Source organism: the organism of the source record quoted next, unplaced genomic scaffold (genome assembly GCF_019419815.1).
Source record: "Pyrus x bretschneideri cultivar Hongxiangsu unplaced genomic scaffold, Pyrus_bretschneideri_v1 Contig76, whole genome shotgun sequence".
NCBI classification, from domain to species: domain Eukaryota; kingdom Viridiplantae; phylum Streptophyta; class Magnoliopsida; order Rosales; family Rosaceae; genus Pyrus; species Pyrus x bretschneideri.
Window position 1 is genome coordinate 1,703,692 of NW_025999816.1, and position 12,226 is coordinate 1,715,917.

The 12,226-nt window shown below is 37.0% G+C and overlaps 2 protein-coding genes across 12 annotated transcripts; one reads left to right on the forward strand and one right to left on the reverse strand.

Annotated features, from left to right (window-relative positions):
• The first annotated feature begins 3,635 nt into the window (after positions 1-3,635).
• Positions 3,636-8,398, forward strand: LOC103957778 (probable serine protease EDA2). Of its 11 annotated transcripts, none has more exons than XR_007254866.1 (9): positions 3,636-3,905; positions 4,116-4,136; positions 5,258-5,506; positions 5,601-6,130; positions 6,243-6,296; positions 7,117-7,336; positions 7,563-7,615; positions 7,767-7,865; positions 7,958-8,398. XR_007254866.1 is itself a non-coding variant. In XM_048574945.1 (6 exons), the coding sequence occupies exons 3-6, from the start codon at positions 7,313-7,315 to the stop codon at positions 8,055-8,057; spliced, it is 276 nt and encodes a 91-aa protein (XP_048430902.1). In that variant the 5' UTR covers positions 3,636-3,905; positions 5,258-5,506; positions 7,117-7,312; the 3' UTR covers positions 8,058-8,398. The 11 variants fall into 11 exon arrangements, 3 of the variants coding, with proteins under 3 accessions (XP_048430902.1, XP_048430903.1, XP_018505583.2); XR_007254868.1 differs by lacking the exon at positions 4,116-4,136 and having other exon boundaries at positions 7,958-8,036; positions 8,151-8,398; XR_007254871.1 differs by lacking the exon at positions 4,116-4,136 and having other exon boundaries at positions 7,506-7,654.
• A 1,154-nt stretch (positions 8,399-9,552) lies between these two features.
• On the reverse strand, positions 9,553-12,226 carry LOC103955573 (alcohol acyl transferase 1 allele GSa-like). Its single transcript, XM_018649523.2, has 2 exons — positions 11,565-12,226; positions 9,553-10,668 (listed from the first exon to the last, which is right to left on the reverse strand). Exons 1-2 carry the CDS (start codon positions 12,003-12,005, stop codon positions 9,730-9,732), a joined length of 1,380 nt encoding a protein of 459 aa, XP_018505039.2. The 5' UTR covers positions 12,006-12,226; the 3' UTR covers positions 9,553-9,729.

The window sequence follows — 12,226 nt, forward strand, 5'->3', positions numbered from 1 at the left end:
ACGTCACTCGAAAGTTCATCGCTTTATATCCCAGACAGTACGTCATACACCAAATCTTGGACATGTCAATCGCCATTCGGAATAGCCTTTCTTTAATGCTACGAGATCGCAACAAACTTATCTGAAAAACAAGGGACTAACAAACGACATAGAACTTTTTATGTAGAGCCTCGATGGGCTTGTACATACCTTGTTTACCTGCTTGAAATTTCATTTCCAAATATTGCTTTACTTCCCACATTTTTTTTTACTTCAAAATTATTATAATGTTTGTCTTGCATTCTGGATTTGACGGCTTGGCTACATGATTTTTTTTTCTTGGCATGTGACTTTCTTCTTGTTCAGTTTTTTTGGCTTCAGCTTGCTCAAATGGTTTGCGTGGAACATTGTAGTTTATTTACTATGTTTTCGGTTTGGTAGGTCACTTAAGCTCTACTTGAACCAGTGAACCCTGCTCGGTGATGTGAGCTCGAAGTAACTATAAATTAAGGAGAAGAGGAGAAATCTTGAATTACACGATCACTCAGAGAAGAAGAACACGATTGCAAGCAAGAAACAGAAATTCTTGATCAAACTTGAAGAGCGGAAGTAGAAGAAGGATCGAGAAGAATTGTGCGAGCAGTTCTAACAATGGATACCATGTTAATGTACACAGAGATTGAAGAAATAGAGAGAATCAAGAACTAGAGAGAGAAAGATATAGAAAGAGAAAGGAGACTGAATATTCTTTGTATTGATTACTTAATGATGAAGTTATTACATTGAAGCTAATATAGCACAGCCAACAAAGACAATATGAGCATCATGAAGAAGAGTAAACTACTAAACTCACAATCTAATGACAAGTGTCACAATCTTACACTATTTAATACATCCTAACACAGCCTTCTCCTTGGAGTCTTGGACATGTCAATCGCCATTTGGAATAGCCTTTCTTTAAGGCTACGAGATCGCAACAAACTTTTCTGAAAAGAGAAGGGACTAACAAACTACATGGAACATTTTTATGTAGAGGCTCGATGGGCATGTACATGCCCTGTTTTTCCTCAGTCTGTTTACTTGCTTGAAATTTCATATGAAAAAATTGCTTTGCTTCCCTCATTATTTTTCTTCAAATAATTTGTTAAGATGTTTATTTCTTGCATTATGGATTTGACGGCTTGGCTGCATGGACCCTTTTTTTCCTTGGGCATATGACTTTCTTGTAGTACAATTTTTTGGCTTTAGCTTGCTCAAATGGTTTGCGTGAAACATTGTAATTTATTTTACTACGTTTTCGGTTTGGTAGGTCCCTTAAGCTCTACTTGAACCAGGGAAACTTGCTTGGTGATGTGAGCTCGAAATACCTATTAATCATATAAGCAAACCCAATTTTAACTTGCAAGTGTAGTATAGTAAGAGCAAGTATGAAGTTGTTCCCAAGAGTATTCACTAGTAGAAAAAATAGCTTGCACGACGAAACATTTTTTTATAGCAAGAGGCATTTACATGACGAACAAGCATATTCGTCACGCAAAAATGGCAGGAAAGGAAAAAAAAATTTAGGTAGTGGCCGATTCGGGAGAAGCCTCTCGTGAAAGGAAAGTTGTATTGCGAGTAGAGAGGTACCGACACAAGCAAGTGCCCTACTTTGAAGACAAAAGTAAGGCTGATGCGTACGTTGAACTTAGGTTTGATATTAGGGTTTTGGTGTTGAGGGAATGTTTTGCCGAGTTTGAGTCTTGGAAAAAGGTGCCTGAGGAGTTGAAGAAGTCCATGCTAGGAGAGTTGTTGGTAAGTTTGTATTAAATAATGTATAATTATTTTTGTTAAAAAGTAGTATTTTTTTAAATTACTAATTTATTGTTATTGGCATTCATGTAGGTTCATTGGGATGTTGATGAAACCGATGAGAAGCAGCGGAAGTATCTGGATGACCTTTTCAAGAAGTATTTCCGGCAGTGGAAGTTTGATGTGTTGCAGGATGCGGAGCGAGGTGCTGCTGCCCCAAAGGAGAAGGATTGAAGTTGAATTGTATTTTTTTTTATGAAATAAGATTTTTAGGACTTTATATTTGATTTTAATTAATAAATTTATGTTATATGGCTGACTATTAATATTTACATTAATTTTATAGTATGTATTTGGGATAATAAATTAGTTTTGTTAATCAATTTGGTAATGTTTAATTAGGTTTGAGTTTTTTATTTAGATGAAAATAAAAATTTACATTAGATAAAATGAAAACGAATAAAAATATAAAATATGCATTTTGCGCGACCAAAATGGTATTCGTTGTGTAACTTGTTTACATTAATAAATTATAAAGTAAATTTAAAAAAAAATGTAGACTTGCGCAACGAATGATATATTAGTCGTGCAAAGTGTATTTGCGCGACGAACACAATATTCGTCGTGCAAAATCATTCGCCCAAAAGTTAACTTTATAATCGGTACTAAACAATTGTGAAGAGAGAATAGCATACCTAGATGAGCATGAAGAGATGATGAAGCAAAAACATCCATGACATTTGTATGCCAAGAAACACCAAGAATTATTTCCACAGTGGTTTCTCGAATATGTAAGTTATAAGTGTTTTGTATTCGACATATATATTGTAGTATTTAATTTTCTCAAACTAACAAGTGTATGTTTTTGTATAATGTTAGGTGAATAAATTGAAAGCATCGAATTCCCCTACTTATAGTGAAGAGTTATATAACTTGGTATTTGGCCTGATTTCGCTGAATTGTTCTTGGGTTGCCATGTTAACGGCGTCAAGTTTTTGGGGGCTCCACGAGATGCTAAGTTGTGTATGCAAAACAGCACAGGTGGAGGCGAAAGTACAAACATTGATTTATATGGCAAACTAACAAGTGTCATGCAATTGCTTTACAAAGACCGATGCCAAGTGATCATGTTTAAGTGTCAATGGTTTGATACAAACCCAAATAGGTAGGGAAGTGTTAAAATCGACCATGGCTTACTATCTGTGAACACTAATATAAGTTGGTACGATGACGACCCATACATTTTGGCAAACATGGCAAAACAGATTGTGTATCTAGATGACCCTAAATCAGGGGAGAGGTTGGAAAGTTGTTCAGAAGATGGATCGAAGGAATGTGTGTGCTATACCAGAACAAGACCCTACTAACGACAACGTCCCTGACCAACGTTTAGAATCTTCAATGGAAAATGTTGCGGAAACACTTTGAAATACAAATCTTATCCAAGAATTGCTTTAGATACAAGGAGTGGCTTCAATTGAAATACCGATTCAGTCAATTATAATTGATCTCAATAATCTTCTGCGATACGATAGTGTAGTGGGCCTGAATGACGAAGGTGACGTACCTATCAAGGAGGAGGATTGTGAGACTGAAAGTGATGATAGCGACGATAATGAAAGTTATTATAGTTTGGATGATGAATAATACAATTTATTTGTGAATTGCTCTGTAAAACATATTAAATGATATATATATATATATTTTTGTAATTTATATATCTTATATGTTATAAATAAATTGCTTTTATTTGAATAAATATAAATTAAAAAAAATTGAATTGGGTAAATTAAATTTTCAGCTCATTGTGCGACGAACAAGAAAGCATTTGCACAACAATTAAATTCCTTTTCGTCACACAAGAAGGTGAAAATTTTGACTTTCTGAGCGGCCACGAAAATAATTTCATGAAAATTTGATTTTTTTGGGTAAGAACCTTGGGATTTAATTGAAATTGCAAACACTTTTCCCCTCATCTCTTGCTCTTTGTAAACTTTCTCCCTTCAACAGCCGTCTCTCTCACTAAATCTTTGTCACCCTCCCTCTCGGCCTCTCACCCTCTCGCCCACTTGCACTCTCTCTTCCTCCTTCAACAACCCTCTATCTTCTTCCTCTAACAACCCTCTCTCTCTGAGGTAATTTTAGAATTATTTGCAAATTCTTAATAATTAGGGTTCTAATCTGTCGAGTTCAAATTTTGAATTAGGGTAGTAATACAAATTCATTGCTTGTTAGTTGTTTGCAAATTCTTGGATACGTTTGTTTCAGGGTCTGAGTTGTGATTTCTGAATGTTCTAATTTCTCTGATTTTATCTGGGTTTTAATAATTTTTCTCAACGGCACAGGGAATCCTCCTCTTCGTCAAGGTGCTTTCTCTTGTCCATTTGATTATTCAATTCATGAATCCCTCACTTACCCGTCTTTGATTCAATTGTTTCCGAACTTTTTTTCAGAAATATTTCTTGTTATTTTATTGATTTGGGTAAATTGGGTATTTGCGGATATGGTGAGTTTAGTTTAATTCTAGTGAGCAAATGGTGGTTGCCCGCCAGTTAGTGAATCTCTTAGTTTGTACTCTATGCCCTCTAGTTGATAGTTTGAAATTTGAATGTTTGGCACTTTTTGACTTTGAATTAGTTTAATGGGTGTTTATTGAAGTCTTAGTTTGGTTTTGTAGTCGCATTGCTCACCAGGATTAATCTGCATTTCAAGTTCATACTATTCTTTGGTTAGATTTGGCAGATTGTGTTTATTTAGATTTTGGTATTCCTTTCGGACTAGATAGTTCGAGTATTTAGAGAGCCTAGCTAGCAACCATAAGAACCACAAACACAAGTTGCTAGCCCAATATAGCACAGTAAACGACTATTACTAAATGACAACACAATTCCTAATTAAAACATCACTTAAGAGAAATCAAGTTACTAGGAATATTAAATCGAATTTGAAGCGGCTACCAAACCAAAATTAATGGCACTGCATCAAAAGCTTTTTATGAGTTTACTGTTGATATCTACAGCTTGTTTTTGCTTTTCTCTAGTGCTACTTGTTCTTCTTATAAATCGAATTTGAATAAGACTTTTGTTATTACGTTTCTTGATATCAGTTTTACTTGTTCAAATACCACCTAGTTGTTGGTCCTCACTTTTCATGTTTATATGACCTTCTTTATAGAAAGTGTGATACCAACTACCAAAAGTTGATATAAGCTTGCAAATAAAATTTTCTTCCACTAAGTTGTTTAGGCATCAGTGTTTTGCTACACGAGGGAAAGGGTAGTATTACAAATTCAGTTCATGAAAATAAAATAAAAACCTTTGTTCTTGTAAGTAGTGTAGAGAAGATGTTACCTTAAATAATGATCTAATTAGCTTTTGTTTGTCATTTCAATTACAAAATGTGTGTGTGTATTATGGATCTTTATGTGGGGCACATATATATGCATTGAATTTTTTTTTTTTTTTTTCTAATTGTGCGGATGTCGTAGCTTATTGGAAGTCGTAAGACGGTGACGACTGCACCCCATTTGATTCTCCCACTTCATACTTCAGCCGCCACTACTCCAGTAGAAATGGACCCCAGGCTGGTTAATCTGGTTGATCCGGTTGGTCCCTGGGTCTCCCAAGTGCCGGCATCATTAGCCTCTTTAGTGGCGATACTTGTTGTGGTCACCGCCACCCTCGTATGCGCAACACGACATCAACATCCACTACTGATGCCTCGGGGTCACAACAAGGTAAAGTTAAATAACTCCTTTTATTGCCTTGTGAATTTAGTTATTCGCATATTAAGTGCAATCAAATTTTTTACATACTGCAACTGTGTGTTAGGTCCAAATCTGGCCTATTCAACTATGTGATTAGGGTTGGGCACGGGCCGGGCTGGGTAGAGGGATTTGAGTTTGGGAACCGGATCTAATCTGGTCCGTTTCAAACAATCCAATTCAATGAGGGTCCATTGGTCCAATTACCTTTTTTTTTTTTTTCATTTTTGGGCATACTGCACTGCCGGTGTCTTTTTTTTTTTTTTTTTTCCTTTCTCCTCTTCATATCATCTTCACACCCACCGCTCCAAACCCTCCTAAATCCAACAGCGCGCCGCCTCTTTCCACAAACTTCCCCTCTCTCTCCTCTCAGCCATGGCTTCCTCTGCCTTGCTCCACTCCTCGTACGGTTCTGGCGTCTGGTCCAAGAAGGAATGGGTCATCCCCGAGGTGGTGGAGAATTCGAAATCGAATTTGCAAATTGGTGAGTCTGCAGGTCCACAATGTAAAGCTGCACTTCAAGAAACTACTCGTATCATTGAACAAAGTCTTACAACTAATGGAAAAGCAATAAGGGCATTGTTTGGTGCAGGCCAGGTTGGAATTTCACACTTTGCACCCACCATTTGTAAATCATGAGTCCAATTCCCACCGATGGGATATTTTTTTTTTCACTTGTCACTTGCATATTGACCAAGTCTGTGTGCAGCTTGATATTGATGGTGACTTCATGTATTTTCTGGCGGATGTTGCTGTTATAGCGGTAAAAGTTACTTCTTAGTTTTGTCACTCCGTTTTCAGTTTATCAAATTATTGATGTTTATTTGCTTGACACTTTGTAGTTTTAATATGGAAATCCCAATAGAGTGAGTTGCAGAGGGGAGGGATAGAGATGAAATAGAGGGAGGGTTAGTGAGAAAGATGGAGAATTTTGTTTGAGAGACGGACAATTTTTGGACGGTGGAAACGGTCCGGGTCGGGGACCTGTTTCCTCAACTGTCATATTCCGGCCCGGGTCCCCACCATATCCTAGGCTCAATTCCATTGTAGCACGATATTATCCACTTTGGGATCCAACCACGCCCTCACGTTTTTGTTTATGGGAACTCACACAAAAACTTCCCAGTGGGTCATCCATTCTGGGATTGCTCTCGCACAAACTCGCTTAACTTCAGAGTTCCGATGAACTCCGAAGCCAGTGAGCTCCCAAAAGGCCTCGTGCTAGATAAAGATGAGAATATACATATAAAGCTTACATGATCCATACCCCTGGGCGATGTGGGATCTTACATCAGCAATTAGGACTTGCCCCACCTCACAACTAAAGTGGACTCGCCCTGCCCTGCCCTGTTTCAGATTTAAAAAAAAATAATTGGACCCGCCCCGAACTGCTTAAACTTGCCCCTACCCACGGGTCCATGCCTCGTTTGCCCACCCCTATTTGTGATTGTTATTGGATATCATATATTATTATTACAATGTCCAGCGTTTGGGAATTGTTATAACTTTAGGGAGGTTCTGCCAAAATTTTGGTATAATTTGTAATGTTTGTTTGACTATTTTTTATTTTTTATTTTTTTCAGCAAAGAAAAATACTCGGGGATCTTGTCGCTAGTTGAAGATTGTGAAGGTCACCCAAGTGACCAATGGATGTATCACGATCAAATACAATGACTGCATTGGGCTGCACCAACGTCGAAGCAGCATAGCGCATTAGCCCATGACATTGGTCACGTCGTTTGGACCTATTGCCTTATGCGATAGAAGTATTGGAAGGCAATGCCAGATGAGGTGAGGACGAAGGTGCGCCCTTATTTGTCAATAAGTATCTTGCCTTTTTATTGCTTTTTCTTTAAATTTTATATATTTATATTACGTATGTAATTAATTTGCTACATTGCAAACGAATTACAATTTCAATGACATCAATGACAATATGTTGGCGTACGTCAACATGCTCTTCGCTGAACAGTACAAGCAGTGGAAGAGAGATGTACACCAATATTTTTAGACATTTGATGATCCGCAGGTCGCTCTTGAGGAAGGTTGCTTGAAGGAGTTTGAGGATCAGGAAAAAATTAGGTGTGGCTCTGCAGTCATTTTTAGGAGTCCAACTATGTGGTACATTTTTTATATTAAGTCTAAAAGTATTATACGTTTATTACTAATGTTTATTGATTTTTTTTATGTTTCATTTAAATTAGAACTAATACATTTATTTTTTGTATAACAGAGGAAGGCGAAAGCCAACAAGATCAATCGGGAGAAGAAGACTCTTCTCCACCATTCGGGTTCGAGGCCCTTCTCATATAGGATTGAGGCGCGGCGAGAGGTAATAATAAAACTTTTCATATTCAATTTTTAATATGTCAGTAATATTAATTTCTTTCGTACTAACATTTTTCTTATCATGTTCTATTCAAGGGGTTCAAAATTCCCAAAGATTGATGTCTTTGTAGACGTTTATGTTCGACATAGGGATGAGTTGGCCAAGTCATTTCATGTAAGTATTCTTCAATTGTAATTACTATCTTACGCATTCAAGTATCATAGTTATTATTTGAATGTTATTATTAATATTTCATGTTATATTACACATGCGCTGATGATGGAGAAGAGATAGTTGGTTCTTTAGGAGTCCGCCTCCCACCTTCCTCCTCAGACTCCGCTTGAGTTTGTGGATCCCCTCGAGGATGCGAGGTTTTAGACCTTTACAGACACCTTGGATCAAACTCTCAGGCGAAGGTTGAGGACATATTGTAAAGGGATAAGGAATGCTCGGTGGCGGGAACCTTAAGCCTTTTCATCCTCCCAGTCGAAGGGTGAGGTGATAGCTTTGACAGTAGGGGTGGCCGACCTTAGGACTAAGCTCGCCTCGTATAAGCGCCAGATGTCACTAATTGTACAGGCCTTCAGTCAGTTCGACATTCGTCTCCCGGATATTTGTCCCCTATCGACGTGCTAGCCCCTTCAACCTCTACCCCTTCAACCTCTAGCCTATGCTCAACCCCGAGCCTTTCTTGCCCCAATCTTTCCATCTGCATGCGAATGACGACCCCATGGATTATTCCACATTTTTTTCTTAGTTGTTTAGTCCCTTACTTTTAAAACTTTTTCCTTGTACATACATTTTATTTTTATTTTAAATTAATTAATTTTCTTTTCACTACATTTTTTTTATTTCAATTTAATTTTTTTATTTTTTTATAAATTTAAACCCAAAACAAAAAATATAATTTTTATTTTTATATTTTTTTTTGCGATAACTCGTTTTCGTCGCACAAGAACATGTCGTTGCGCAAAGTTTTTAGACACGAATATTAGTCGTCCTAGGTTTGTATCCTGGCATTTTGTGCGGCGAACATATTCATTCCTAAAAATTCGATGTAACGAATGAGGAATCGTCGCGCCTTATTTTCCGCGACCAATGCTTTTGTTCATCACACAAAGTCTTTCTTCACAATCTTTGCGCGACTGATTCTGCGTGACGAAGTTTTCGTTGCGCATACGTTTGTGCGACACTATTAAGCTTTGGGTGACCAATTATTGTTTGTCATGCTAAATGTTAAACGTGGTAGTGATTGATTTTTACTTTAATTTGAGTCTCAACTCAATTCAAGTTCAACAAACTTTTAACAAAATAAGGCTGAAAATTTTAACTAGAATGAACGAGCCAAGTAGATCTCAAAACCCTAAATTATGAGGTGGGTGGGAAGAATATTTGAGTGCTTGTAATTGTTGCTCCATATGATTTTACAGTAAGCAAGGTTCCTATCATTGTGTGTGATTAGTTTACTTTTGTGTTCTCGATCGCTTATATATCATTTTTCTCTTATTGGTTTGGGGAAATAAAGGCTCAAACTTCCTGATATTTTCATGATACTCGAAGAAATCCATTGAAATCTTACTAAATTGTCTAACAGATGGGCAATATGATTCTTACTGTTAGAGGAAAGATCAGCAGTTTTCAGTTATACAACAGAAAGGAAGAATACAAGAGAATATATATGGAGGATGGCTTTTGAACGGCAACTGAAATTTAATTTTATTTCTTTCAAATTTTTATTACAACACAAGGCCATCTTATTATTGGCTATTTTTTAATAACATTCAGACCTTTTGATAACAGCTATAACTCTTGGATTAGTTCCAAGAGACGCAACTTTACATTACAGAAAGTGCATTACGTCTAACACTTACATCATTGACTTGATCCTAGTTGATCTAAGGTTGTTACATATATCCTCCTTAGGTTCCTGAGTAATCCTCTCTAGTTCCTGCTGAAATCTCTCCATGGCCGAGAATGGCAAACACATTGGTACCAATATTCCATCCTCAGTGTTGTTTTTGTGTTGATCGTAGAAGCTAATCAAATCCAAGGCCTTGGTGGGTCCAGCAAATACCGGTTGTCCCCATCCAAAATTGACATCTCCAAAACCTGCACGCGTATTATCAGAAACTATGAAATAACTTCCTGTTGATGAATATTGAGGTCGCCCTCTTAGTACCAAAAGATCTGCCACTGATCTTAAGTATTCTTCATTCATGGTAGCTTTAGCCTTCTTCACCAACTCTAAAGCATATCCCAGTGGATTTTTGCATAGAGATTCAGCCTTTGAAACTGCAGCTGGAAATGCAAATGCATTGCCATAGTATCCCAAGGGAAGACGTACATTGTGGTGCTTTCCCTGTGCATTGACAATGCATGAAACTCGAACAACTTGTTTTGGATTAATTCTAAGTGCAAGAGTGCGACATTTCCACAAACAAGCTGTGATCAAGTCAAATGTGGAGCAAGTGGAAATTAGGTGCGGTGGAATCTGTTTTTGAAGAACACTTATCTCCTTGGCACCAAAGTAGAAAGATCGTTGAACCATGTTTGACTGGTTATTGGATTCGTATGAGCCATCAGAATGATCAATCACGTCCTCATATTCATGATGAGCACATGTAATTCTTGGTGGATCTCGAGCGAACAAGAGCTCTCTCTCCCACACTGGTAGAATAGAAGGTGCGTGTGCGCCTCTTGCCATCTCCGCAATGGCTTTCAAGAACAGGACCAATCCAGGTCCATCACACATTGTGTGGTTTAGGCGCAATGCAAGTATGAAACCTCCACACGTAAGACAAGTGACCTGCATATTGCAAAAGTTAGTTACTAGACTTTTTTCTTGATCATCATATTTGTGGTAGTTAACAATTCTTTAGAAGAAAAGACAAAAAAAAAAAAAAAAAAAAAAAAAATCATCTAAATTAGATGACCTAATTAGGAAACAAAAATTTCATAAAAATGAGGAATAAAATTCAAGAAAGATGGAGCCTCTTTGAAAGAGTCTCGTGCCTCTTTACTTGAAAGAGTCTTTAAATATAGAGGAATTTAGACAAAATGCTTATAGAAGAGAAAAATTTAGATAGAAGACAAAGAGGACGACATGATGACAGGCAAAAAACCTAGAAGAAGAACAACAGAGGAAAACTTACACAATAAAGGTGATGTAGAAATATAATTTCCTCAATTCGGTGTGTATACAAATTTTACAATATATAGGGTTAAAGATAAGGATTGTCCAAGAAAAATTAGTTTTGAAAATAATGAAAAGCGTCTCATAATCTTTTCTTTCCAAAACCACCTAATGACTTTCTTTAATCATAAGAACAACGAGGCGTGATAGTATCATAGATAAGTTCAAGTTTGGGTGTGGTGGCAGTATGATAAATTTTTGTTTATGAAAAGGGTTGCCAATTTTATAAAAAAAGTTAAAAACAGTTGCGGTGCCACCAAACTTCAACTTATTTACAAATATTGTTAGGGCTTTCTTGTTTATGTCCTTATTTGTCATTAAAAATTTCATATGTTGTTGATTGCACTAATTTCTTAAAAAAAATCTCCGGCGTGTGTATGCGACCTTAACGCAAAAAACACTACACATACCCTTAACCTACTTCAAATTTTTTGTAAAGAATTAATGGCTATGACCAAATATGAAGACGAAAAACTAAATAACATGTAATTGATAATTAATTGACTCACCTGAATTAGCAGCAAAGGACAACCAATAATTCCATCAGAGCCTGGAAAATTAAATAAGAACTCCTCTAAGAGTGGACAAGGGGGTAGAATTTTGTCTCCTAGTTGCTCAAGTGTGACATCAGCAGAAGCCTCAACGAACAAGATGCCTTCACCATTGCAATCGACCTCGAGCTTTTTGTTAGGCCCTTCCCTAAGTCTTCCAGCTAAAGGGTAATAATACACTAATGCTCTACTTAAGGCTTCCCTAATCGCCTTAACAGGATTACGATTTTTATTAACTGAAGGGTTGTCTTTATAACACATTATGACTGGAACCTGAAATCTTAAGCCTTCTTGGTCGTCAATATCTGAGAGAAACTTTGTTTCTTGAGGCGTTGGCTTTGCCGGAGTTATAAGTTCTGGCTGCAATCGTTTCACCTGAAGCGTTGAGGGTGGCATCATTTCAGTAACAAGATTAAGAACTTGCAAAAGATCAAACGATTTGGAACTTTTATTTTGTGGTATGTATGCTAACTAAAAGTTGATACTGAATACTTATATAGCGTTATGCAGATGCTCTAGGGTTCCTGAATCTTCCGTCCAAGTTTCCACCCGTTGTGAATGTGATTCTTTTCTTTTACATTAAAAACGTTGTTAGAAAGAAACGTCTAAATCAACTGGAA